The sequence below is a fragment of the Glycine max genome, chromosome 2, assembly GCF_000004515.6.
Source record: "Glycine max cultivar Williams 82 chromosome 2, Glycine_max_v4.0, whole genome shotgun sequence".
Lineage (NCBI taxonomy): Eukaryota > Viridiplantae > Streptophyta > Magnoliopsida > Fabales > Fabaceae > Glycine > Glycine max.
Window position 1 is genome coordinate 49,095,961 of NC_016089.4, and position 27,999 is coordinate 49,123,959.

Consider the following 27,999-nt stretch of genomic DNA (forward strand, 5'->3'; position numbering starts at 1 on the left):
GTGGATAGCCCTGACTTGGTCGATTTGGCAGTAAAGGAATAAGGTCATCTTCCAAAATGAACCATTCAATGGAGCTAAGCTGCTGGAGGATGCAGTGTTTCTGCTTTGGACATGGCTTAGAGCTAGGGAGAAAGATTTTTCTATACACTTTAACCAGTGGTCTAGCAACCTAATAGATGGTTTCTGTAATTAGGATGGCAATCCAGCTGAGGGTTATGTACATGTATGTACTGTTAATTACTCTGGATCCTATCAGCTTGTAGATAACCTGATCACTGAATCCAGTAGTATATCTAGAACTATACTATACCTTTAGTACCTCTGGTACTTCTATTTATATATAACTACTTTTGCTGACCAAAAAAAAAAAAAAAGATAATAGATTTTTTTTTCTAAAACATCAAACAAAAAGATAATTGAAAAGTTATGGGTGGAGAAAAAAAAAGAAAATATTTTTGTTTTGTTTTAAAGTTCAGAAATTAATACAATGTTAAAAGAATAAACAAAAAAATTAAAGCACTAAAATTATACTCATCTATCATATCCTTCTTTTATCTTAAATATTTAGTAAACCATATAACATTAAGTAGAAATGAAAAAATTCCCACTATCTTTGTCCTCCAAAACCCTACCACTCGAATATACTATTGTAAACAAATTGGAATTGCCAATGTAAGCAGCATATATTTTGCTTCGGAATATCAAAAATAGGCTTTCAATTTAAATTTTGCTATATTATATTCCTCTGATAATACACCGACAAATTATTAAATGAAGTTGTCTATGAGACTATAAAATTAGTATTTTAAAAGCACTCTCAACACATGATTCACGGTGAAAAAAACTTCCAACAAGGATCAAAATTAGACTCAAACTTTGGCAATGGATTCAGAATCTTTTAACATAGTCCAAAATGTAAGGTTCCAGTCTCTTATTGACCAAGGAGTCGAGGACACAAAACCAAGTACCCACAACCTAGTTCTCCTCAAGAATATGGACCTCACATCAAATCGAAGATGAACTAACAGCAAGTTAGATCTTTCAGTAAAGTGGTCCGTTGGAAATAATGTATTCAAAAAGTTGACTCCAGAAACACAGAAACCTTCCTACTGCTTTGTGTCATTGTTGTGCAATTTATTTATTATTAAACATTAACTTCCTCCCAGATATGCTGAGAAGGGGAAAAAATGTATAGCATCTGAGTCCTGAAAATTAGGACAGTATTATGCATACAACAGAATCTTTTAAACCAAAGCCTAACATAACAAATGAGTTAAAATCAACATTCTTTGGTTGCAATTTCTTCCTGCTGTTTTATGGCGGAAATTAGGGAAAATTTGTTTCTGCAAAGAACTAACCAGGACAAGAAAAATTTCCAGAGCATTCAAGCAGATGCGGCCAAAGGCACAGATCTGTAGCATGCTCTCTTTGCAGCACGAACAATATCTTCAACCTGTACATCCGCATTTACCAGGAAGCAATCAGATTTAAATGAAGGATAGACATGTACCAAAACCTTGAACAAATTAGCATCTAGCTCTTTATCAAGATACAAAACTCATCTCTTACAAAACCATCATGTCAGGGCATTTCACCCATTCAAAATAGAAATACATTTCTGGATCAAAATAATGAAAAAATATCTTCCAAATCATGCTGACAAAGTCACAGAAAACAATTAATATTTAAGAATCATTACCTGTGGGACAGCCATTCTTTCCAGATTTGCTGCATATGGCATGGGAACATCAGCCCCGGCAATTCTCTCAACCGGTGCATCAAGATAACCAAAACTCTCCTCAATGACAGATGTGCTGTGCAAGAGAAGTACACACTCATGATTGCCAAGAGTTAACCAGTAAGATACATTCATACAAAAACAAATCAATGTAAAGAGATAAACCAGATTTCAGCGCCAACGCCATGCTGAGGAAACCCTTCTTCAACTGTCACCAGCCTGTTGGTTTTCCTGACAGAAGTATTGATTGTGGATCGATCAAGTGGCCGGATTGAACGCAAATTAATGACCTGTGTGGACAAGAACATCACTCACCACTATCATAACCCAAATGAAGTTTCTGCAAAAAAGGGGGGAAGTTCATTATAAACTAATGTTTTACCTCAGCACTGATTCCTTCCTTTGCCAGTGTCTCAGCAGCCTAAACATCAAGAGAAGAGATATTTAAGAATGTTCTCTACTTTGGTAGTACAGAAAGGGGTCAGAGATTTCAATTTTTTTTAAAAAAAAATATAAAACGCCACATAACACGCCAACCCATCCAGAAAAAAAGTTATAATCGATTCTTGTCTTATCTTATTATCTAATAACTAAATGCAAGACAAACCTATATCTTTCACATACTTCGCAGCAAATTGAACAAACAAGACAAGTGAACAATACATAATACATATTACATGTTTATAATACAAAAGGATCTCACGGTAAACAAACCTTGAGAGCAAAGCCAACCATTTTCGAATAGGCTGTAATAGTCACATCTTTTCCTTCCCTCTCAATCTGTTTAGTCGTAAAATGCATGAAGCAAACAAGAAGTCAATAAGAATGTATTATTGTGTAGTAAATATGGCTCCAAAAATCATAAGGGGTATTTAATATACTACAGATAATTGACTACCTTTGCTTTTCCTATGGGAAGGCAAAAACTGGAATCAAGAACTTCGGCCGAAACAGGGAATGACTCACCATATCTAGAGGACATAATTCATCAAATTAAATATTTTTTGAAACAAGAACTGATGCCAAAATCTATGACTACTCATTTTCATGTACAAATCAAGCAGCAAAAGAGTCTTTTTTGGGGCGGGAGAATCAAGCAGCACAACTTACAACAATTCATTTTCAAGGAAAACAACAGGATCAGGGTCCCTTATAGCAGCTTTAAGCAAACCACGAGCATCTTCAGATGAATATGGTGACAAGACTTTCAACCCAGGGCATGAACCATACCAAGATGCATAACACTGCATAAAGGCAAAGTTGTTGGGCATACAAAGACGAAACCTGAATTATTTATCAGTTCTCAAATAGTTAAATAAAGTTTGTCTTTAAAAGAAAGCAGCTAGGAGAACCATACTTGAGAATGCTGAGCACCAACTCCAGCAGCGGCACCATTGGGTCCTCTAAAGACAATAGGCACAGATATTTGCCCAGCAGACATGTAGTTTGATTTTGCGGCAGAGTTAATAATATGATCTATTGCCTGCAACAAAGGTTAAAACTGAATAATTAATCTGCTAGCTAATAAATCAAGATGATGCAGTGGTATATCAATAAAATGAAGCCCAAAACTAAACACCATTACACACGTTGACCCAATATTCTTCACAGTTTATTAGTATTTCAACATTCAAGCTACCAAAGCTCAATATTAAGATTGTAAACATAAAGGCTTACTTCATGCAGAGGAAAGACATTTCATCTTCCAACATAATTCATACCTAAGAATAATACTTGAACATAGAAGCAATAAGAGTTGACAAGTAACAAAATTCCAGCAAAAAGGCCTGCCTGGCATCTAACAAACTAGATTGATTTGTATGGCATCGATGTGATGTTCAAACTATTAGTTCAACACCACAAAATTGCTTGATTTTTTAAGCCAAGAATGGTTGTCTCTGTTAACAATAAACTGAATCCCAACCACAAATCCTTAGTTTTATATCTTTAATAACAGGGTAGTCAATCACAGAATTTCACAGCATTTTGTTTGTTGTCCCCACAATGCACAAAGCATCACTTTGGATTTTGATAGAACAGAAATCACAAGCCCTAAACATGTCAAACCATGACCACTATTGGGGATTTCGTCATGTGCCCTGCTGATTTATGTTGTCATATCCACCATGCCCTCTCCCTCTAGCTTGAGCTTCATCATTTTTTTTCTGGCCAAAGGACCCAGCTGCATGCCATTTACTGCCATGCATTGTTTTCCATCACGCTCCCTCCACTCTCTAGTTTGAGGTTCACCATTTTCGAAAGTTTGTTGTCGTTTTCCAGCAACCCACTGGTGTTCTACGTAGCAACTCCCATCCTGTCACCTCAGTGAGTCCTTGGAGACCCCCTGTGTTTTGTTTAGTAGTTTTCTACTTTTTGTCCTATTGCGTTGTGTAGTTTGCACTTCATAGTCCACATGGCATTATCCCTCCAACACCTTAGAGGCTCAAACTTATTAAGGTTTGGCACTTTACTTTTTATATCCTTATGATCCTTTGTTGTTATTAACTTGTTAATTATGCCCAAGATTTGTAATTTGTGATGATTGTATCTCTAGACTATATCATTATGACTTTTGATTAGCAATGATGAAATGTTTTTCACTGAATAATTTTTATTTTTGAGCATTTATGTATCAACTGTAAATTAATTATCTCACTTATCTTGTATACATAATCTTCAGAATAGTTGCTTTTGCGCTAAAGCATTTTTGGGGTTGGCCATGCACATCTCTATCCTTGATTGATAACTATGATTATCAACACAGCCTCACATGGAAGTCAACATTTTTCCTAGTGAAATGAATCATCATGTGTTGAAACCTCGTAACCCAGGTATTCTTATCACACAGAAGACATAACTCACACAATGCCATCTAATAGCTTTACATAACATTGTACATATACATAAGTTAAGTGGCGCAGCAGTAAAAGACATATCACTTAACTTGACACTCAATTTAAGAAAGAAAGGATGCAATCAAGATAAACTCCAACCTGCATGGAGAAGTTAAAAGTCATGAACTCCACAACAGGCCTTAGACCATAGTAAGCAGCGCCAACTCCAATCCCAGTAAACCCAGCCTGTATTATATTTCACAAAAAAATTATGTCAATCCAACAGCTGCAACCAACTATAAAAAAAAAATCATGTTATTTTCCTATGAATTTTAAAGTGAGAAGCTGAAAAAGGTAAATTTGGATGTTCAATAAGCAATCCATTATGAAAAGTTAGAAGCAGCTGCTATGCATGAAGAAGAACACAGTTGGAAGGAATGCATCCGAAAGGCATCAGCGTTAGTAAATCCAGTGAGTGAAAAGGAGAATGCAAAAAAAGTATCAAGTAAGAAAAAAGACCTCAGTGATTGGAGTATCGAGAACCCTCTCGGGGCCATACTTGTCGAGCAGCCCCTTGGATATCTAAAATGAAAGTTAAGTTAATGAAGTTCTTAAGAGGAGAGGGTGGCAAGACAAGTAAAGCAACTAAGGAAGCAACCAACCTTGTATGCACCCTGATATTCCCCAACCTCTTCACCCATCAAGAACACTTTAGGATCAGCTGACATTTCCTCATCGAGTGCGGAGTTCAGAGCCTCCCTGACAGTAATCTGCATCGAAACAACAATGGCCAGTTTGATATTTGATAGTAAGAGATGAAGAGATTAGAGATGAGAACAATAATACATACCTCTTTAGCTGCAGAAGACAAGTGTCTGATTGCGGAGAAGGCAGGGCGAATACTCTGCAAATAAAATAAAATAAATCATATGGAATAGGAATCAGACTAGAGACTTGAGACAGTACCTTGTGCCTTATAACACCCAACATCTTCCTTCCTTCCTTCCTTGATCTTCAATCAAGCAAACCAAAACTAGTAAGTAATCATCGACAACAACATCTATGCTCGAAACAAAAACCCTAAGACAATGAGGCTGGTGGAATCAAAGAAAGAAAGATCTCCAACAAAAACAAGAATCCGCACCTCTATGCTGTAGCTGGATCCGATCGCCACTAGCTTAACGATGGATGCACAACAATCAAATCAACCAAACCTACACCCTCCTCCTCCACTTTTATTTATTCTTTTTCTCTTTTTATTATTTATATCTAAAGACAGAAATTGTTGACAATATCCTACAACGGTAAAAAAAATACCTTCAATATAGTATTTTACAAATTTTATTAAATAATAATTGACACTTATAAAATACAGTAATTTATTAATAATAATTTTCTTTTAATTATAAGTCTTAGTATGTGGAGTGTGGTTGGTGAGTTGCCTAGGGGGGAAGAAGAGCCTACTCTTGTACGCGTTCGGCTCCTCTGCATTTCCTTCTAGTCCCCTGTAATCTTTCATTGACACGTGGTTTAAGAGTTTTTAACGGTTGAGATTTGTTTTACATTTACAAGTTGATGAAATGAAATAAAACAGGATGCAACTTCCACTTTAATTGGCCAAACAACGTGTAGTTTTGACAATAATAAAAACATAAATTAAAAAAATATACACAAACTTTCTTAACATTTTCCGAGAAGTAAAGATCCATCATCTTCTCCATTGATATACTATAAGTGTTCTCCATTATAGTAAAAGCTGGTCATTCCTTATCCATTTACTTGCAGTTCCTACTGTTGTTCTCTTATTTTTACTTTGAGTTCTGTTATTGTTACTGATAAATTATGAAATTAATATAGTTTTATCCTTTTAAGTGCTTCAAACATAAACTTTGATTTAAAAATCAATTCAAATTCTATTTTCACAGTGGGTTCGGATTATCAAACAGGAACATATAATCTTCAAATTAAAATTTCTCAAAGCGACAAAAATATGAGTACAACCCCAAGTCAATAGTAATAGGTGATTAAGTGAGATTTATCAATTGCAAAAGTATTTTGGTTTTGATTTTGGTAAGATACTACTATTGAGACCCACCGGTAAGACCAGTGGTGGTCCGAAACCAACACTACTACAAAACTAGTATTTTACGACACCTTTTTTACGACGGTTGTTTAGAGAACCGACTTAAAAAGTGGTGTGATGACATTTTTGTAATTATGATAAGGATAATAACATCTTAGGATACACATTCTAAAACGGTTAATAAAAATCACCTTAGAATGTTATTTATAATTAAATTTACAATGAGTTTTATAAAATAACCGTCTTAATTCTTGAAAACATAAACGCGCCCTAACTTCTCCTTTTGCACTAGTCTCGCGCCTTCCCTTGGTATTGTATATTATATATTTATTCCAAGTGTGTTTCGTCTTTCCGAGACATTGATCGGGAAAGTCACAATCATAAAGGAAGGGATGCTAAACATAATTTTAGAAGGGGGTTACCACAACAAAAAAAAACCCAAGTCTTGGTAGTTGACTTGCTTACTTGTTAGAGTAAGGTAGTTAAAGTCAAAGTTTATTAGACTAATCCCACTAAGATGACAGGAAACTGACTTCCGAGCATTGTTAGCTTGGAAGGCTAGTAGTTATAGTCCATGTTAATTCATCATTTTTATTTCAATTTAACGTCTCTAATTTAAAATTGAATGGGAATTGAGATTTCATTCAAAGGGAAAGACATCAAATATTTGGAGTTTATTTTTATATATTATATGGATGATCTGCTCCATAAGGATCATGATTGAGAATTTTTTTATTGTCACCGTTGATCTGATTTATTCTTTGTTTTTCTTTTTTTAGAATGAGAGGTCGTCATACTTTTTATATATTTTTTTTAAAACTATACTTAGTATATTTTTAAAGAATAAATTATTAAAATAAGTAGTTTTAGTTTTTCCTTTCAATTTTTAGGAATATATTCAATTATAATTTTAAAATATTTTTTTAATGAAAAATCTTGTGATATTTAATTAAAAATTTTAAATAATAAAAATAAGTCTTTTGTTATTCAATCAAGATAATTATAATTTTTTAAGGAGTCCAATAAAATTCATTGATATTCAATTAAGAGTTTTTAGAACTCAAAAAATATTGTGATATTTAAAATATACAAATTTTAATGAATTATCTTTTATGATAGATTTTAATAACTTTTATTAGATTTTTTTAGTAAAAAATATAAATATCATACTCATCAAACAATTCCACCCAAACACTATAGCAATTTTCAAGACTTTCTTTTTTTTCTTTTTCTTTTTTCCCAATTGCCAAGTTTTCCTTTCTTCCAAGTTTTTGTTTCTCCCATCACTGGTTAACTAACCACTTATTGAAATCAATTGGTGTAACATGAAAGAATCTAAACCCCTGAACAACCTTGAGATGTTTTTGAATGATAAGTAATAAAAGTTGAATCACATACATGTATATTATTGAGATCAATCATAAGGACGTTGTTGTTGAAAGTGATTTTGAGTTTACAAGTGTTGTTTATGAATCTGATACGAATATTGAACAAGACAGACAATGACTCGGCTTGAAATAAGTTTATTAGTTGCTTTTTGGACGAAATTTGTAAATCTCACTCTTGCACTTCTTGTGTTTGAGTTTTTGCATTAATAAAATATTTTGCCTATAAACAAATGTTATATAAGAAGACATGAAGTTATACTCAATTAGCTATTAAAAGATTGATATTTATTTTATTAATTTTACTTTTCTTTATATTTTTTATCGACTTTTTATAATTTTGAATGTTTTCAAAAAATTTATAAAGTCTTTTAAAATCTTACAAATCTATAAAATCCTTTAAAATCTTACGAATTCATGGTATAAACTCACGAATTATAAAATTTTATTCATAAAATTATTTTATAAAATTTTTAAAAATCATTATATTCCTACAAAATCTTTTAAAATCCACATAATTTTTTATATCAAAATTATCTTTTAAAATTATAATTCAATACACTTATTTAGTTTCAAAATATGTTTATTTTAAAAGTTTTCTATGATAATTTAAAGATATTTTTGTATAATGGTAACACAACAATTATAATGATAACATGGGTGACAATAATGGTTAACTATAATAACACTGATTGATCATAATAATGATACCGACAATACTAATAATAGTAATTAGAATAAATCTATCTAAGGGATAATTTTGTAGTTATATAATTGTCCACCTCCTAATAAATGATAATTTTTAAAAATATTTATTATTTTTACACAAAATTAAAACTAATTTTTATTTTAAATTGATAATAGCCTTAGCGTACTAAAAAAACACACAACTAGTACTCAAATTTGCATTAGATATAACTTTCACTATTGCATACTTACAATAATAACGACAATTAATTTTACATTAGCTAACTTCAACCAACATTATAATAATAACAATAAGAATATACACCTAATTTTCCACTAATTAAATTAAAAATATATATATATATGTATACCTAATAAGAAGTCCCAAATGAGGAAGCCCAGGCCCTACCTATCTCCTCTAATTGATTCCTCAGTTCTGTTCTATTTTTCGTAAACTCTTCTTCTTCTTCATCGTCCCGAGGCTCAGCGATGTTCTTTCATAGGGTTTTGTCCCGTGTCTCCACCAACATTTGCCGAACTTCGCTCCTCTCTGCTTCGCAAACACCCCAACACTTGTCCTCCTTCGCAAATATCAACTTACATTCCCTTCTTCCCCATTCACCCAACAAGGTACTCTTCCACACTTTCCCAAAATAATTTGGTTTTAGGGTTTTGCCAGGGTTTTAGGAGCTTGCTTATAATTTTACTGTTTTAGCCGTTTCGCTATTTCATTCGATTGGATCCTGTTCATTGATTTTTGAATTCGGTTCCTTGTGTTGAGATATATCCTACTTGGCTTTCTTTTTGAATAATATGTTAACGTTTGAGCTAAGTTGCCTAAAATTTTCAGTGATGATTTTTTTAATAATTAGGGGTTATGACAGCTTGTGTTTCAGAAATTCGTATTTTATGCAGTTTGGAATAGGTTGCATTAGAGTGTAGCACCTAGTTGTTGCTTTTGCACTTCTTTTGAAGCTAATTTATCTGTTTTAGCAATTGGTTTTGAATTCAAATGTTCAGAAATTTTATCAATGTCATTTTAGGGTTTAGAAAAAAAAATCAGGATGAAAAGTCTTCTGTCATTTTGCTGCTGTTCACTTTGATTGTCCATTCTAGCCAGGGTTTTATAAGGTGTGTTGTGTTTTAATACATTAATTAATGAAGATTAATGTTACCTAGTGCTTTTTTTAAGAGAGAAAAAAGGTTATAAAAAGTGTTTTCTCTTTTCTGGAAATAAGTATTTAATGGTTGACAAATTTTAAGAAGTCATTCTTGAGTCAATTTCAAAAGAAAAAGTGATCGATGAAATGAGTATAACTTTTTTATTTCTTGATAAAGAACATTGTACCTGAGCTTTTATCTTACTATGTTATGTCCTGTCTTCTAAATTCTAATCCCCCTCTCATTGTTGATCACTGTCAATTTTTTAAAATATTTTTCCTAAGGATTAGCGGTGTTTTAAATTCCTTTTATCTTACAATAGTTCTCTCAAAATTTTTGTTCTTCTGATTAGGCATGGCAAGTGTACCTGTCCCAGTGGGGACCGACCCGGACTCGCCCTGACTTTGACTGGAAAAAATTGAGTTGACTGGGTTGGATTCGGGGTTTTCCTGATTGAGAAAGTCAGGTTTGGGGATGGGGTCAGGTATGCTGGTCCCCGCCCCTGCCCCACTCTGATATAATAAATATTTTAAATTACTATTATAACTTTACAATTTTAATGAATTAATGCTTGTTTTATACATGAAATTATTGTTTTCCTTATAATTGTGTGTAATTTTTACTTAATCTGTTGCTAGGTACTTGGAATTTCAATCTTGGTAAACAAGGTATCATGATTACTATTTCTTTAAGCTGTTAAAAAATAAATAAGATCAAGCAATTTTTACTTGAAATTTCCATTTAGCATGCTGTAATAGATTCAGTCCAATTACAAAAAAAAATGTGTTGTTTTCTCCTTTTTTTATGAATTAAAAAAACAAGATAGGATTGGGGGCGGGGCGGGGATGGGTCTAATTTTTGGACCCTGACGGGGATAGGGTGCGGGGGCGGGGAAAACTTGGGGAGTTGGGGAGACGAAACCTGCCCCCGTCTTGCCCCATTGCCATGCCTACTTCTGATGTAGTATATGATACTTTGAAAATTGATTATATGGTGATTGGTTTCTATCATTAGCCTATTCTCTAGGACTCAATTATTTTTATCGAGTGAATTTTAGTGATGCATTTTAAAATTCTCTTTAAGGTTGCAATATGCTTTCTAATGTTCCAGGTGATTCCTGTTCAACTCAATTTGTTGCTGCCACCAATAAATTCATTATCAGCTCCAAGATTTGGGTTTTCTTCATCAGCTTCAACTGAAAATAATGACAAGAAAAACAGAAATAATGTGCATAATGGAGATTCTACAAATGCTGACCCTGCAAAAGCAAATGAAGAGGCAAAAAATAATGATCAGGCTAGGCAAGACAAACCTGCAGATAAAACAGAGGAATCAGGTTCTATTTCAGATTCTCAATCTCAAACTGTCAAAAGAAGGAGGAGAGGTTTTAAACGAACTGCATTTTCTGATTCAGATTCAGAAAGTGAATGTGACCTATCCAGGGATGATTTAATTAAACTTGTGGCTGAAAAGGAAGAACTTGTGATGTTAAAGCACAAGGAGATTGAAAAAATGCAGGATAAAGTTCTGCGTACTTATGCAGAGATGGAGAATGTCATGGAAAGGACTAGACGTGAAGCAGATAATTCAAAAAAATTTGCTTTACAGGTCTAAATTTGATCCCTTTTGTCCCAAATAATTTCCTCTTCAACTTTGCTCTGAGTGCTTTAAGTATGCTGTAGAATTTTGCAAAGAGTTTACTAGATGTTGCGGACAATTTGGGAAGAGCTTCCTCGGTTGCAACGGAAAATTTTTCAAAAATTGATACGTCTAGTGACTCTGCTGAAGTGGTAAAACTCCTGAAAACACTTCTGCAAGGTGTTGAAATGACAGAGAAACAATTAGTAGAGGTAGAATGTTATACTTTATGTTGTATCTGTTTAATTTCAAAAGTCATAGCTAATCTATTATCAATATTTTCTTCGTTTTTATTATTTTAAGTTTTATTCCCCATTTCTTTTCATCTATCTAAGTTCCTCATTTATATAGTTTTGTTTAGTAATGATAGTGGAATGATGGTTAATTGAGTGAGTGTGAGGGTACCGTAAAAGTGATTTGGAGGGACTAGGAGTAGAGGCTTTAAGCTCAAGTTTGAGGACATGGTTGTTCAGGTGCTGTGAGATTTTGGGGGGCTTGTTTTCATTTTTAAATGACCTTCTTTTTAAACCATGAACGTGTTGGAAATTATTTTCTTATTCCAATTTTTCATAACTAATTTCTGAATTGTTATTTAAAAAGAAGAATAGTTATTTTGTACTGAAAGCACTTGATTTACAGTGGTTTGATTGTAAATTGAATATTTAGTATACCTGTTGAATTTTGATGAGTTGATGGGTGTGCTGGGAACTGGGGAATTTGGGGATGGACTTTAGTTCCTTCATGTTTCAAACTCAACTTATAATCATATTACAAAAGTTTTTGCCAGTTATATTTTACTATGAGAGGGCGAGCCCTGGTGTAACGGTAAAGTTGTGCCTTGGTGACTTGTTGGTCATGGGTTCGAATCCGGAAACAGCCTCTTTGCATATGCAAGGGTAAGGCTGCGTACAACATCCCTCCCCCATACCTTCGCATAGCGAAGAGCCTCTGGGCAATGGGGTAAAAAAAAGAAAAAATATATTTTACTATGAGAAATGCTAGCAGTACACTCTTTTTAACACACACTGTCCTGTTGGTTTAAATTTTTTGGAAATCATAAAAATATGTAATGAATCTCATTCATGATTTTGTAGTTTTCAATAAATTTTAATCAATAAGAGTGTGTGTTAGAGAGTGTGCCACTCCTCATTTTACAATACTATACATTATTGTGTGCTTGAAATAATATGCTTCCTTGGACAGTAAAGTGCTTCGGGCTTCAGCCTATTGTAAAACTAATTACTTCAGCTTACAGGTACTTAAAAAGTTTGGTGTAGAAAAATTTGATCCTACCAACGAGCCCTTTGATCCACACAGGCATAATGCCATCTTCCAAATCCCCGATGGTTCTAAGCCTCCAGGAACTGTTGCAGCTGTTCTGAAGGTAATATACATAATTTTATTTTTTAGTGGAAGAACTGTGATTCACTTTTTCCAATTTTAAAATTTATTTTGACATTCAAAACTCTTGATGTGTTATTTTTGGTCTATGATGCATGGTTACTTAAAAATTGGTGGCATATGTGCATCATATTCATATTCAATACTGTTACTTTTATGATAATACTGCATTCGTATTTTTATTGTTTCTATATCTTTTCTACTGAGATACAAATCCAAGTCATGCTCTCAACTTCTCACCTTCCAGCAAAGCACTTCTCACTCTTGCAATCTTACCATCCTCAGAATCATCACAAAGAATAACATACTTTCATCCTTTTCAAATGAGTTAAAACATTTGGAACTCTAGTTGCAGTGTTAACAACTGAATGAATTTAATTTAGTATGCTAATTTTCTTTTTAAAAAAATAATCCTATTTGCTTTTTGGAGGAGCTAGTAACACTTTTTAAACATGTTTTCTATTATTGGATATGTTTCATGTTGGTGCCATTAAAATAACTCTGGTCCCTACTTTATTTAGTGGGACCCAAGTGCAACACACCTAATAATAAAAGGTGGTTTGCAAACATTTCTCTTGCATATTATATTGAATCGTGTTGGACATGCAACACACAGTTTGGTTAACTCTTTATATTTGCAGTTCGTCAAGTTCTAGTTGATCTTTGTTAGTGTTTATGACAACTTTTTTTTTTGTTTTTTAAACCCAATCATCTGATTCTTTTCATGAAAGAATGTGGTCTTATTCTTAGTTTCGTTGGGCAGGTTATTTAGAAGATTGAAACCATGAATGAAAAGCTGTCTTATGGTTGTGTTTGCAGGCAGGATATATGCTTTATGATCGTGTTATTCGGCCAGCGGAAGTTGGTGTAACCCACGCCAATCGAGGATGAATAGAATAATGGAAAAGATAGCGTAGCTGATAAGGGCTCATAGGATAAAGTAATTCCTGAGTGGCTTCTATTGAGTGGGATGGGGGGACTTTCAAAATGTGAGAAATGGAATTTTGAAAGTAAATTATTACTTACCAAATATTTGTCGTCAAAGGGGGCATGAGAATATAAATGGTACAATATATTATCTGAGATTTTTCAACTTTTCATTATTTGTTTGAATTTTATACTGATAAAAAAATGTTATTTGGTGAGATTAGCATGAAATTTTGCCCCGTGAGCCTATTATTTTAGAATAGGCTAAAATATATTTTTTATTCCAAAGTTTGTTTTTTTTTTGTTTTTTCTTACAAAATTAAAATATATGACTTTTTTTGACATAAAATTAGATTTGAATGAATTCAAACTTGAGTGATATTTTTTAATTTAAATTATAAAATACAATTTTAGAGTGCTAAAAATCATCACAAATTACATAAAAAATAAAAAAGCAAGAATACAATTTTACAACCACCACCTCCAAATCCCGAACTCCCAAATCTGAAAATTGAATTGTAGAGATGAGAGATGCTAAAAACTATTGTGAGAAAGAACTGCACCACCCTGCGTGCAAGAGAGAGTAGAGTGTCTTTGAAGAGATAGAGAGTCATGAGTGAGAACATAAGTGAGCGACTCTAAAAAACTTGAAATTTCAGTGTTGGTTAATTTTTCAGTGAAGGTTGCTTGGAGTGTGAAGTGGCCTTGACGAAGCTTTGATTGGTGTTTTCTGGAGAGAGGACTATATATATATATATATATATTCTTTACATCCCTCTATCTTGTAGAAGAAAGGGAGGGGAGGGAGATTTGGGGTTGAATCATGAATTGAGATACGGTTAGGATTTTAACATGGGTCAATGTCTGATTTTAACTTAATAAGCACAATTATTAGACACATACATTTGAACATAATCAAACCTAACTCTGGATTAACAAAATAATATTATAATTTTATGAGAAAAATATGTTTACTGAGGTAAAAAATGAACGTTGATTATTTTACAAGCATAACAACCAACAACAACCATACAAATTATGTGACTCACGACCACAAAATTTTATCTGGCCCTAATTAAAATGTTTAGACTTTAGTGTATGACTGCTATTCCAATTCACATTTTTGTCATCTAACCGATCAGTGTAAATGAATAGTAAAATCACAATTTTCAGGTGAAAGTCTTGTATACAGGCTTAAATTTAAAAGAATTCATCATATTTTTTTTAGTAAAAAATTAATAATCTATGTACTTTATTATAAAAGAACATCCTTTTTAAACACGTTATTCTCTTAATAATTAGTATATGTAGAGTTTAATGTCTATGATATTATAAAATAATTTTATATTATCATTCAATCATACATCACGATTATTTAAAATAATTATTTTAAAAGATAACAAACTTATTAAATATGATACGTTGTGATTGAATAAATGTAAGAAAAATCGTCCAAATCAATAAATATTATTTACTATTAATTTTTATAAAACATAAAGATTTTATATGTTGACAAAAAAGACCTATTATATCATTATCACATTTAAAATAAAATATTTTTCTTAAACTTTATTTTGGATCTCATTTATCGTTGCATCAATCTCAAGAAACAATCTCAATTGAAAGCCATCCCTTCCCTTTCTCATCAAAGTCAATTTTTTTTACAAGAAAAGTCAATTACTCCTTAGTTAATGTAGTTTCTTTTAATTAAAAGTTGACTTACGTTAATGAATTTTTTTTATAAATTTTTAAAATAATTAATGTCAGTATTAATGTATATTTATTATAAGCCTTTAAAAAACTACATTTATTATGATTATAAATTAAAATGTTCATTTATTAATTTCTCAATTAATGTTTTTTATAAATTCTATTTCATAATAAATAACCGTACGTTAATAGTATGATCTAATCAACCTTAAAATAAAGAATAAATACAAAAGATAAATTTATAAAGATGTTATACTAGTTAAATTATTTTCGGTTTTTTAACTATTATAATTAGAACCTAATGATACCTTGAAATATTTCTATAAATTTCGGTCTTCTTGGACAGGCTAGTTAAATAAATTCATTGTTTTTGTTTTGTCTTTGAAAAAACCTTAATTATTTTGAAATGAGAGAAACATTTTTTTAAACAAAATCTATAAAATATTATACCTAAACTTGAATATCAACTTTCATGTAATAATAAATAAAGGCATATGTGAACCAAATGTATTATGCACATTAGTTAAAAACAATTTAAAAAAATAAAGAGTTTCATTATAGAGAAAATGTTTATGATATTAAAAATATACGAATTATTCATCTTTTTTTATTTGTAATAGTAACTAAATTTCATAAAAATATTTACTATATTTTAAATAAAAATATAAGACCTTAGTTAGATAGATAATAAAATAAAGTTAAGAATAAATAGATAGAGAAAAGGGTAAGTTTGCCCTATAGACTATGGCTATATATATATATAAATTATTCTCTTCAATAAATAGAGAGAAGGGGGGAGGAGAATTAGTCTCTTCAATAATTATTTATACATATTAACTTTATTTATTAAATTGTGAAATTAAAAGTTCTCATTTCACTATTTTCTATTTTTATTTCTGATTTTACTTTGTTTCTTATTTTTCTAAAGTTTTTACATAGGAAAAAAAAGTATAAATTAATAAAAATATTATTTCACTATTTTCTATATAAACTTTTAAACATAAGAAATAAATTAAAACAAAAGATATTTTCTCAAATCAAATGACCCGACGAGCATCTTGTGACGATTCTTAAAGTATATGTTATTAAGAATTGTGAGAGAATTATAAAACTTACTTTAAAGCTCTTAAAGATTACATCGTATAAGAAAAAACTTGTTAAGTGTAATATTTATATGATCATAATTGCACAATCGGAGATATCTAACCTTTTTTCTCTCTTACTATGTTTTGTTTTTTAAATTTTTTATTTTATTTTAATATTATATATATATATATATATATATATATATATATATATATATATATATATATATATATCATGTGTGTGTGAGAGAATGACCAAACATGGAGCAAATATTAATTAGTCTAATAAAAATTGATTGCAGATAGAAAAGATATGTAAATCTGACAAGTAATTTTTGTTTGTTCTGGATAAGAGATCATGTGTTTTCCAATTGAGTTAGAGGATATTAGTTTATATATGAAATAGACAAAGAATGTTTGCTAATTCAACATAGATCAATTGTAATGGAGATGCTTCTTCGACCGGTCCTTTTTCCTCTTCTATTGTTTCTTTTCTGCTCTTCTTGGGTTGAAGGAGCCATGGATTGTTGGGGGAACAAAATCCAACACACCATCGTAGTTGATCAACATGGCAAAGGAGAATTCAGAACCGTTCAAGCTGCTTTTGATTCGATAAAGGAAAACAATGATCGATGGGTCAAAGTTCACATAAATGCTGGCACATACACGTAAGTTGAAACTTGTAACGCTATTGCTTATACTCTATGTTTATATGTATAATTAATTAAAGTATTGATTATAGGAGTACTGTTTTATTTATCTATTAATGTAATTACTCTGCAGAGAGAAAGTTCAAATTTCCATTTACAAGCCATGCATCTTTTTAGAAGGTTCCGGCAAAGAGGTCACGACCATTACATCAAGTGGCTTCCACAGTACTTCCACCATTAATATTAATGCATCAAGTGATGACAACAGCCAAAGTGACAACACGGGTGCTACATGTGTTTCTTTTCCATCCAATGTTATTGTTATTGGCATTACTTTCGAGGTAATTAGATAGTAATTAATTAACACATAAGTAGTATATAATATACTAGCTAGTACTCCATATAGCTAGCAAAGATTTTATTTTAATAGCACAAATCTTGTCTTTAATGTCTCAAAGGGCAAATGCAGAACTCGTTTAATCTGGTGGGATCACAATCCATCGCACCTGCACCCGCGGCAGCCATATACGGTGACAAATCTGTGTTCTTTAAGTGTGGTTTCGTAAGTTATCAAGATACTTTATTTGATTCAAAAGGACGTCATTATTTCAAAGATTGTTACATTGGAGGTGAAGTAGACTTTATTTATGGAAGTGGTCAATCTTATTATGAGGTGATATATTTAACTCCTACCACCAAGAGTGATAATATATTGATGATTTACTAGAATTATATTTTTTTTTACTGAATGATGATCATTTATTATATTTTATTTTTTATTAATCCTTTGAATATATTATAAAATAAAAATATTAAATGAAAAGTTATTGAATACATTTATTATTTTGAAAATATAAAATATATTACATTTTTTTTATTTTGAAATGATTTTAGAGAAAAGTAATAACACACTTTTTATAATTAATTGAAATTCATCGAAAATAACAATTTTTTAAGTTTCACTTGTTATTTAATGACTATCTCTTCTAAATTTAATCAATAATAAAGTGTGTGCTACTGGGACTTCTCAATGATTTTATATCTCTTTTTTGAATTATTTGTAATGATGGAGCCTTATTTCATTTTATTTTTTTTACTTGTAGGCTTGCACCATTAATGCTACTCAGGAAAGATCTTTTCCAGGTTTTGTAACAGCCCAATTCCGAGATTCAGAAATTGACACAAGTGGTTTTGTATTTAGAGCTGGTTGCGTAATGGGAATTGGTAGAGTGAATCTTGGAAGAGCATGGGGACCTTATTCAAGAGTTATATTTCACGGAACATACTTATCTCCAATAGTATCACCAGAAGGATGGAATGCTTGGGATTACACTGGCCAAGAGTGGGGGTTCACTTTTCTTATTTTTAATTATAGTATCACAAAGAAACGATTGCTATCTTTTACAAGAATGGTTTCACCAAAAACGCATAAAACTAATAATCTTAATCTTTGGTCTGAAAAAAAGGTTTGGAACTTTTTATTTTATTTTAAGTGAAAAAGGGAGAAAGAAAGGCTATATACTATAAGAGAGATTGAAAAGATATCACAATTCTTTTAGTGCACTAAAATATAAATTATTTGCAAAGGATCTTGCTAAGAAATATGACAAAATCAAAGTCATTAAACTCTATTATATTTTGTTTTTTGTAATTTTTATCTGAAAGTTCGTAAATATGATAAATTTACGTGCATGCAGGTCTAACTTAACTTATGCGGAGGTTGATTGTACCGGACCAGGAGCAAATACTGCAAAACGCGTTAAATGGGAAAAGAACCTTACTGGTTCACAGTTAAATGAATTTTCTTTATCATCTTTTATCAACCAAGATGGGTGGCTTTCCTACTTACCAATTACATTTTAGTGATTTCTTTTCCAAAATATGGGGTAACATGTGTATGGCTAATCAAGATTGGTATATATAATTTTTCAATTTCCTATGGGTTAATCTCCTTGTGTTTAATCACTCCAAGCTAGGAATTTTCATCCAGAAAAATGAAAACAAAAATCACTTCAAGCGACAAAATGCCTACCATCTTATGTCATGTTGAAATTTGACTAATTGAAATTTCCATATTTAATAGGCTATTTCCAATATAAGAACAATTCGTCAACTCCCCTTTCTTTTCAAACTTACCAACAAGACCACCACCCCTTTAAAAACAGTTCTTCTTTGTTAAGACTCAAGACAAACATCTCTTAATTCTCAAACAGGTTAAACCATGGATGTTAGCTCGAAGACACATCCAATCAGATTAGTTTGCACTCTATGCACCAACGGAAAACCTGTTTGAGAATGAATTAAATAGCAAGTGCAATATGTTTTGTTTTGATTAAGAGAACACAATCGCAAAATAAAATAGCAGTGAATTTGAAAACTGATATGTAGCTATTTTTTTTATTTATAACTAGATTGATTTTGTAGCTCATGCATATGGGACATGAGTTTCAACGAGAAGCTAATTAACAAATTGATTTGTAGCTCACTGCGAATTTTTAGCTAATTGAGATTGCCTATGTAACAAGCAATTTTCAATATTAGGGAGCAGAAAAGCTCCCTTTAATAGGCTATTCACAACAGAAGAGCCTAAAAGATCACAAAATAGTCAATAACCATTAGTAGCAAATATGTCGCAGACTATGAACAATAAGTCAACACCTCTTAATTGCATATTTAGCAAACGTATCAGCAAGACCCCTATTCCTCTGCAAAAGAGCACGGGTTCTTTTTTGTTTAGGTCCAAGAAAAACAACTTTTAATCCCCCAAAAATGTAAAACCTTGAAAGTTAGCAAGAAACCATCTTCAATCAGATTGTTTTGACCATTTTGCACCTGTAAAGGAAAGCATAAGATTTTCAATGTGGCAATAAAATATATCACAACCTTTCTCTGCAGGTTTGAAGACCGATACTCTACCATATGAAAAAGAAATCTTTTTCTTTTATAAAATTCAACTAGATGTCTAGATCAAAGGAAGGTGGTTACACAGAATAAAGTAGAAGGGATTACTCACCATTCAAGATTCAACAAGCATAGGAAATCAGTATTTATAAAATTCAAGCACAAAAATAGTGATTCTATTACGATTTTCATTTCTAAACCCTCGGTTTTGATTACTGAAAGTTGAGTTAAAATTCACAAATTCACCTGATTTATGATGAATAGCATGCATACACATGATTCATATGTAAATGTTCTGTACCATCCAGATTTTAAAACATGAAAGAGATGTCCAACTCGTATTATAGTACCAATTGTGGAAGCAGAAATTAAGCAACAAGAATGGAGTTGATGTTTAGAGTGTTTGGATTCCCTTTTGAAACCTTGAAGTCAAAACCATAGTTTGGGCAAAGATTACAGGAGACAAGCTTTAACTCAATCCATGGTTTGGAGCTTGCAAAAACAGAAATTTAAGCACGCACATAATTTTAGCCATGAATCATGTGAAATAATTCCTAACAAATCAAATTGAACCTTAATACAAAAATTACAACGGGGCCTTATTCCAGGAGGTGGAGTTGACCAATGCCATTTGATTCTTTCAAAAATTCAGAAATCAAGTCTATAGTAAAACCACTCAGAACGAGGTCTGGTTAATGATTTCTCATAAATTTTTCATTTAAGGCTGTGTGTTGATAGGTGAAAAGGAATGAAATGAAGTAGAATGAACTAAATTGATACTAGGTTCCATTGTTTCTATTGTTTAAAATAGGATTGAATGGAATGGAACCTGGTGGAATGCACTAACCGCATTTCATCCTATACCAATTAGAGGGCACGAGATTAAACCATTGTTTTATGCTCCATCATAAAATGGTAACTTTAATCCATCTTGTTTCATCCCATTCAACTCACCATTAGATATACACACATAACTTTAGGCCTTCCTATACCCCCTTTTACCAAACAATAAATCTTATATTTGATTGGCTTTTCTCTTTAAAGAATCTCTTAGTCTTATCCTTACATGACCAAACCATTCCCAACGCTTTACACTAACAGTCCCAAGAAATGTGTGAGGAAGTCCATAATCAACATAGAACTTTGGAAAAAAATTTGATGACAAGGATAAAACCAAGCCCTTTACAAAATAAGACATTAACTGGATAACTATTGTAGTTATTCCCATTCCATAAAGCAATATTAAAAAAAAAAAAATCAGTGTGTCAATGTTCTGCATCTATGATAAGTGCTAAAAGAAAACAATAAGGGGTTTCATATGCCATTTCCATACCTTCCCATCGACATTCATAGAAATCAAATCCTGGAGATTTGCCAAATAAGTAGGCCATGACATTAGCAGGCATATCAACGGAGGAAGCAGGTATTTCCCTGTTTAACTCAAAAGTCTGCACCTTAGTGAAGGGGGAAGGCCGACTATCCAGTAGATCAGGAAACATAGATAGAACCTAGGAAACATGAAAGAGTGACAAGAATTTAGTTCAATCTTCAAACTACAATAAGGTAGCAACTATTAATCGAATTTCAAAATGCCATATTTGACAGATAATTACTTGTACTTACTTCAACGATACCAGTTGACAAGGCAACAAACTCAGCACTCCCCATCACTTCAAACATTTGAATCAACTTTAGTTGCAAATTAGGATCATTGGTGCAACCCAGAACATCAATATGCACTGTCTCCACAAAGGGAAGATTAGACTTGATGAAAAAACCATACAGGTCAAAAACACTGTACGTAAAAGATTGGAACTTTGGCGTAAAAAGCTCAATGGCACAGTCAAAATACACTTCATCAACTTCCATGTGCGAAATATTCAAGTTCGTAAGCTGGGGGCAAAAATTGTGAACCTCTTGAGTTTGCCACCGCAGTACTGACAACCAAACAGAGACAAAGTAGTCAAATTAACGCAGCCCCTAAAAGGATTAAGAAACTCCTCCAGCCCACACTCGAAAACACAATCATAAAGGTCTAATTTTTGAAGAGAAACCAAACGAAAGGATGTGATGTCAGTGGATATGTCAGAAAGGTTGAGGGTGGTGAGGGATTGACAATGGGAGAGTTGAGAAAGATTTCCTACGATGGTGTTGTTTGGTGGTGCCAAGATGCTAAGAACCTGAATGGCGGCGGAGATTGGTGGTGTGAGGGTAACATAGTCAATGATGGAATCGATGGTTTTGGCAAGATCAAGTTTTTTGTCTTGGCACTTGAAGTTGAGATGGTAGACATTGGTGGAAGCGTCTCTGCGAGACAAGAAATGGTAGACGAAGGAGCGGAAGAGGAGAGAGTCGTTGTTGAAGGAGGAGGAGTGGAAGTTGAGGATGGGAAGGGAAGTCCAAATGTACCTCCACCGCTTACTCAAAACGCTCGTTTGAAGCGCTGCTTTTGCGTCCAGAGATGAAAGTCAAAGTATGCAATGGAATCCTCCTCTTTCAATCTCTTCTTCTTCCCATCTTCAACTTCAATTGAATCCTTCATCCTTCCTATAACCAAACCCACTATTATTTTCTTTTCTTGTTTGAATTGCATTCCCTCTTGTCTGAACTACTTTTCTAAATACTATTGATTTCATTTAATTTCCTTCCACTTTTCTTTTATGAAAATAATTTTATTTTATATAGTTCATTTTAGAAATTCATTTTATTCTCTTTTCAATTTTTACAAAGTCATATTTTTTTATTGGAGTCTTGTCTTAAGTAGACTTTTATATATATATATATATATATATATATATATATATATATATATATAAATTCATTTCATTATCTTTCACTATTTTTTTTTCGTTTTTTTTCTTTCACTTTCCTTGTTTTAACTAGATTTTTTTAGATATTTATTTCATTTTACTCTTTTTTTCTTTATTTTTTTGAATCACAGTGTCTCTCATTTCATTGATTAGACTTTTCTAAAAACTCATTTCATTGCATTCTTTTTCACATCTCTATTTTTATTTTTCCAAGACTCTTTCACATCTCTTATAATTTTTTTTTAAATTGCAATATCGTCTTAATAGACTTTTCTAGAAATTTATTTTATTTTATATTTTTTCACACCTTTTATTCTTTGTTCGAATAAAAGATGGCGGAAGAAAATAATAATGAAATATATGAATATAAAATATTACCGAAAGCTTAACTGAATTTCACAAATTCACCTAATGTATGATTAACAAAATGTTTGCCCACATATGATAAATACACAAATGCTCAGTACGGTACCATCCTGATTTTAAAACATGAAATAGATATCCAAATTGTACCGTTGTTGCTCTTGCTAGGAGTCGGATATACAAACAGTATCAATTGTGAAAACGAAAACAATGCAATGAGAATGAAGTTGGTGTATAATATGTTCTGATGTCCCTTTTAAGAACGTCAAAACCACAGTTTGGACAAAGTTAGAAGAGACAACTTTTAGCTCAAACCTTAAGCTTGGAACATTCCAAATGAAAATTCAAACACATGTAATTTTAGCCATGATATATAAAAATGGAAAGACGAGTAACTTGTGTAAATGACCAATGGTTTTGCTTGACATTTCACTGCTCCTATTATTAAAGGCAAAAAACATTCATACACTGCAATTACAAATCATAAGACATCCCCTCTTTGCTGCATATTTAGCAAACTTAGCCATGAATCGTGTGAAATAACATATCAAATTGAACCTTAATACAACAATTACAAAGGTGCCTTATCCCAGGAGGTGGAGTTGATCAATGTAATTGGATTCTTTCAAAAGTCAAGTTTATTTATGATAAAACCAAAACAACTCAGAACAAGGTCTGGTTAATGATTTCTCATAAGGTTATGTGCTAATAGATGAAACGGAATGAAAAGGAATAAAATGATAGTAGGTTCCATTGTTTGTATTGTTTAAAATAGAATTGAAAGGAATCGAATCTGGTGGAATGCATTAATCACATTCCATCCAATACACTTTATCTTCCCCTCCAATTAGAAGGTATGAGCTAACTAATTTTGTTTTTGCATATAACTAAATATGTACTTTTGCTTTTGGCCTAGAATTCATATAACTGAATATGCACTTTTGCTTTTGCATCTCTTTTCCTATGCAGGTTAGATTGCATGTACAGGTGCCACCATCATTGGCATGTTAGGATTGTTACACAAGGATCGTAGCAGAGTTTATGAAGCAAACAAAGGTCTCTATCAAGTCCAAAGGCTGTGAACGAATATCTTGAGCAGCAGAAGGAAAAAATGACAAATTTGATAAAAAAAAAAAAAAGAACCCACAAGCTGCTGGTTGTAGGTGATATATAATTGAGAATCTGAGATTACCTATGTAATTGGCAATCTACAATATTAGAGAGCAAAAAGGCTCCCTTCAACAGGCTATTTACAACAAAACAGACTAAAGATCCCAAAATAGCCAATAACCATTCGTAGCAAATATGACACTGACTATGAACAATAAGTCAACCGTCTTTGCTGCATATTTAACAAATTTATGAGCAAGACTCCTATTCCTTAAAGAACATTTGTAATTCTTTGTTAAGACTAAAGAGAAACTACTTATAATCCCCCAAAAGATAAAAGTACCAAAGTTAGCAGGAAGCATCTTCAATCAGATTGTTTTGCACTCTTTTGAACCTGTAAAGGAAAACATAAGATTTGTAAAAATTCTTGTGTTACATTTTTCATTTATAAAAGAGGTTTTATATACCCTTTTCATACCTTCCCATTCATGGAAATCAAATGCAGGAGATCCACTAAATAAGTAGGCCATGACATTAGGAGGTATAACAAAGGAGGAGGAAGGTCTATCCATGTTTAACTCGAAAGTATGCACTCTAGAGAAAGGGGAAGCCCGACCATCCAGTAGATCAGGAATCATAGCTAGAGCCTAGGAATATGGAATATCAAAGACGAACAAAAACTTAGTTCAAATTTCAAATTACAGTAAGGAAGCAACTGTTAATGAAAATACTATATTTGACAACAGATAATTATACTTACTTGAATGATAGCAGGTGATAAGGATACAAACCGGGCACTTCCCATCATTTCAAACAATTGAATCAGCAAAAGCAGTGAATCAGTGTCGTTGGTCAAACAACCCACATCAATATCCACTTGTTCTATAAAAGGAAGGTTGCCCTCAATAGAAAAATCATACAGATCAGAGTCATGGTATCTAAAATATTGAAGCTTTGGCGTGAAAAGCTCAACAACACAATCAGAATCAAACATTTCATTCATTCCCATCCAGGAAATGCTCAAGTGGGTAAGTTGGGGGACGAAGATTTGAAACCTGTGGATTCCACCATAATACTGACAACGATGAAGATACAAGTGTTTCAAATTAACGCAACCCCTAAAAGGGTCGAGAAGCTCTTCCACCCCACACTCGAAACGACAATCCAAAAGGTACAAGTTTTCAAGGGAAACGAAGTCAAAGGTTGTTGTTTCAGTGGATATGTGAGCAAGTTTGAGAGTGGTGAGGGATTGACAGAGAGAGAGTTGAGGAAGCTTCCCAATGACACATTCAGCGAGGATGCTAAGAACCTGAATGCTTGTGAGAGAAACATGGTCAACGACGGAGTCAACGATGTGGCCATCTTCAAGTTCATCTGTGCAAGCAAAGTTGAGCTCGTAGACGTTGCTGGAAGAGTCTCTGCGAGATAAAACATGGTCCACGAAACACTGGAAGTAAAGAGAATCGTCGAAGGAAGAGTCGCAGAAGTTGAGAACTGGGAGGGAAGTCCAAACGTGCGTCCATCGCTTGCTCAAAACGCACGTTTGAACAGCTGATTTTGCGTCCAAAGAGGAAAGTATGCGATGAAGCACTTCATCGGGTAAGTTGCTGAGTCTGTCCTTCTTCACTACTCTGCTCCTCTTCTTCTCCTTTGCTGCTACTCCTAACTTTCGAGCTTCTCTAATTTTAACATCAATCCAACTTTTCGTCACTCCACTCTTATAGATGGAGTATCTTTCCTTCTCCATCCCTTTCCCTTTTTCTTCTTCTATCTTTTCTCTTCTTTCTTCTTTCTTTTTTCTTAGGTCTAAGTTTACTTTTGTAGTAGCTCATTCCTTATCATTTTATTTTATCTAATTATTGAATGAAAGTAGAATAAACTCATAAAATTTACGACCTTCCAAATTTTAAAAGGATATTTTTCTCACATTTTTTCACATCTCCTGATAGATATAAAAGATAACAAAAAATAACTATATATTTAAAATCACTCTAAGAACAATCTTTTATGACGTTACTCTTACTATTTAATAACTTTTTTATATGTTTTCTTTTATTTAAAAAGATATATATTTATTCATTTTATAAATGCAAGTACTTTCTTGATTTTTTTCATTTGATTTTATTTGGCTCTTTTTTTTTTTCCACCTCTCTTGAGCTAAGTGGATTTTTTTTTTAAATTTCATTTCATTTCAGTTTTTTCTTTAAAAGCACATTTCATTTCATTTCAATATGTTTCTCCATAAACAATTTTTTTTTTATTTGGTTACATTTCATTTGATTCCATTCTATTATATCACATCTCTTCTTTATAGAACAAGGATAACAAAAATTAAAAATTATGTATATAAAATATTTCCAAGAACAATTTTTGTCACGTTACTCTTTCTCTTTAACTTTTTGAGTTTTTAGATGTGTTTTATTTTAGATTAAATTATAATTTTATTGTCCTGTTTTCTAAAATAAGTCATTTTAGTCTTGTAGGATGTTGAAAAAATAATAAACCACTAATATATTTATTTTATTTAATTAAATATATTAACTTTATTTTGTATATATCATTAACCAAAATTTATTATTTTTTTAAATTATCAAAATTTATAAATTAAATTATTTAATATATAAATATTTTTAATTTTATTTTGATATTTTTATTCTACCAATTTATAACTGAATTATATGTTAATTAATTTTAATATAAAGATTATTTTACTCTAATTATTTATGTAAAATTTTTAAAAATTATATGTTAAATATTTTTAATTTATAAATTTTGATAATTTGAAGAAAAAAATAATAACTCTTCACTACTTATACATAGAAAATAATATTAATATAGTTAAGCGAATAAAACAAATATTTTATTACCATGTTTATGAATAATTTTACATAAATAATTAGAGTAAAAATAATTTTTATATTAAAATAAATTTATAAAAAAGTTATGTAAATAATTTACATATTAATTTATGAAATTTAATTATAATCTGGTAAAATAAAAATGAAATATTTAAACTATTCAAAATAAAAATATATAAAATGATATAAAATAAAATTGAAAAGATTTATATATTAAATATTTTTTTAATTTATAAATTTTGATAATTAAAAAATATTAGTAACTAGTAACTAATGATGCATAAAATAATAATGTTAATATATTTAACTAAATAAAATAATTATGTTAGTGATTTATTACCTAATGCCTACATAAACTCTCCTACAGCACCAATCTATTATATATTGAATTAAATAAAATTACAATTTAACTTTTTTTTATATAATTCAATTAGTAAGTTTGAACATTAACTATAAGGACACTTAAAGAAATTGACATGTCCTAATTTTGCACTATCCATTGTCCCAATATAAATTTGTTCAACAAACAAACTCTCGAAAATAAATAATATCACCAAAGAGCAATACCAATATATTTATTCATTTTTAAAAAAAATTCAAGATAAAGCTTCCAAATTTATTCGTCATTGGCCTAAAACAAGTTTCTCAAAATTTTAAT

The 27,999-nt window shown here is 31.5% G+C and overlaps 5 protein-coding genes across 9 annotated transcripts; 2 read left to right on the top strand and 3 right to left on the bottom strand.

The window, feature by feature from the left end:
- Positions 1-1,110: 1,110 nt before the first annotated feature.
- On the bottom strand, positions 1,111-6,024 carry LOC100805001 (pyruvate dehydrogenase E1 component subunit beta, mitochondrial-like). 2 transcript variants are annotated; one of them, NM_001255504.2, is given in 14 exon segments: positions 1,111-1,453; positions 1,700-1,814; positions 1,904-2,028; positions 2,121-2,159; positions 2,453-2,518; positions 2,637-2,709; positions 2,849-2,982; positions 3,096-3,221; positions 4,732-4,818; positions 5,092-5,154; positions 5,235-5,342; positions 5,423-5,476; positions 5,539-5,584; positions 5,717-5,778. In NM_001255504.2, coding segments are annotated over 13 exon segments (1,083 nt in total). In that variant the 5' UTR covers positions 5,563-5,584; positions 5,717-5,778; the 3' UTR covers positions 1,111-1,384.
- A 3,087-nt stretch (positions 6,025-9,111) lies between these two features.
- On the top strand, positions 9,112-14,012 carry LOC100803396 (grpE protein homolog 2, mitochondrial). Of its 4 annotated transcripts, XM_014770649.2 has the most exons (7): positions 9,112-9,357; positions 10,527-10,556; positions 10,999-11,224; positions 11,303-11,496; positions 11,571-11,738; positions 12,782-12,910; positions 13,747-14,012. In XM_014770649.2, exons 1-7 carry the CDS (start codon positions 9,217-9,219, stop codon positions 13,816-13,818), a joined length of 960 nt encoding a protein of 319 aa, XP_014626135.1. In that variant the 5' UTR covers positions 9,112-9,216; the 3' UTR covers positions 13,819-14,012. The 4 variants fall into 4 exon arrangements, with proteins under 4 accessions (XP_014626135.1, XP_014626134.1, XP_040865543.1 ...); XM_014770648.2 differs by having other exon boundaries at positions 10,999-11,496; XM_041009609.1 differs by lacking the exon at positions 10,527-10,556.
- Positions 14,013-16,923: 2,911 nt separating this feature from the next.
- LOC100803932 (probable pectinesterase 66) lies at positions 16,924-19,340 on the top strand. Its single transcript, XM_003518484.5, has 5 exons — positions 16,924-17,317; positions 17,433-17,640; positions 17,769-17,972; positions 18,403-18,641; positions 18,997-19,340. The coding sequence occupies exons 1-5, from the start codon at positions 17,094-17,096 to the stop codon at positions 19,160-19,162; spliced, it is 1,041 nt and encodes a 346-aa protein (XP_003518532.2). The 5' UTR covers positions 16,924-17,093; the 3' UTR covers positions 19,163-19,340.
- Positions 19,341-19,808: 468 nt separating this feature from the next.
- On the bottom strand, positions 19,809-22,891 carry LOC102664831 (uncharacterized). Its single transcript, XM_006575626.4, has 3 exons — positions 21,824-22,891; positions 21,534-21,708; positions 19,809-20,131 (listed from the first exon to the last, which is right to left on the bottom strand). Exons 1-3 carry the CDS (start codon positions 22,067-22,069, stop codon positions 20,103-20,105), a joined length of 450 nt encoding a protein of 149 aa, XP_006575689.1. The 5' UTR covers positions 22,070-22,891; the 3' UTR covers positions 19,809-20,102.
- A 1,573-nt stretch (positions 22,892-24,464) lies between these two features.
- On the bottom strand, positions 24,465-26,297 carry LOC102664956 (F-box/LRR-repeat protein 13). Its single transcript, XM_006575627.4, has 3 exons — positions 25,244-26,297; positions 24,962-25,130; positions 24,465-24,877 (listed from the first exon to the last, which is right to left on the bottom strand). Exons 1-3 carry the CDS (start codon positions 26,228-26,230, stop codon positions 24,852-24,854), a joined length of 1,182 nt encoding a protein of 393 aa, XP_006575690.1. The 5' UTR covers positions 26,231-26,297; the 3' UTR covers positions 24,465-24,851.
- Positions 26,298-27,999: the final 1,702 nt, after the last annotated feature.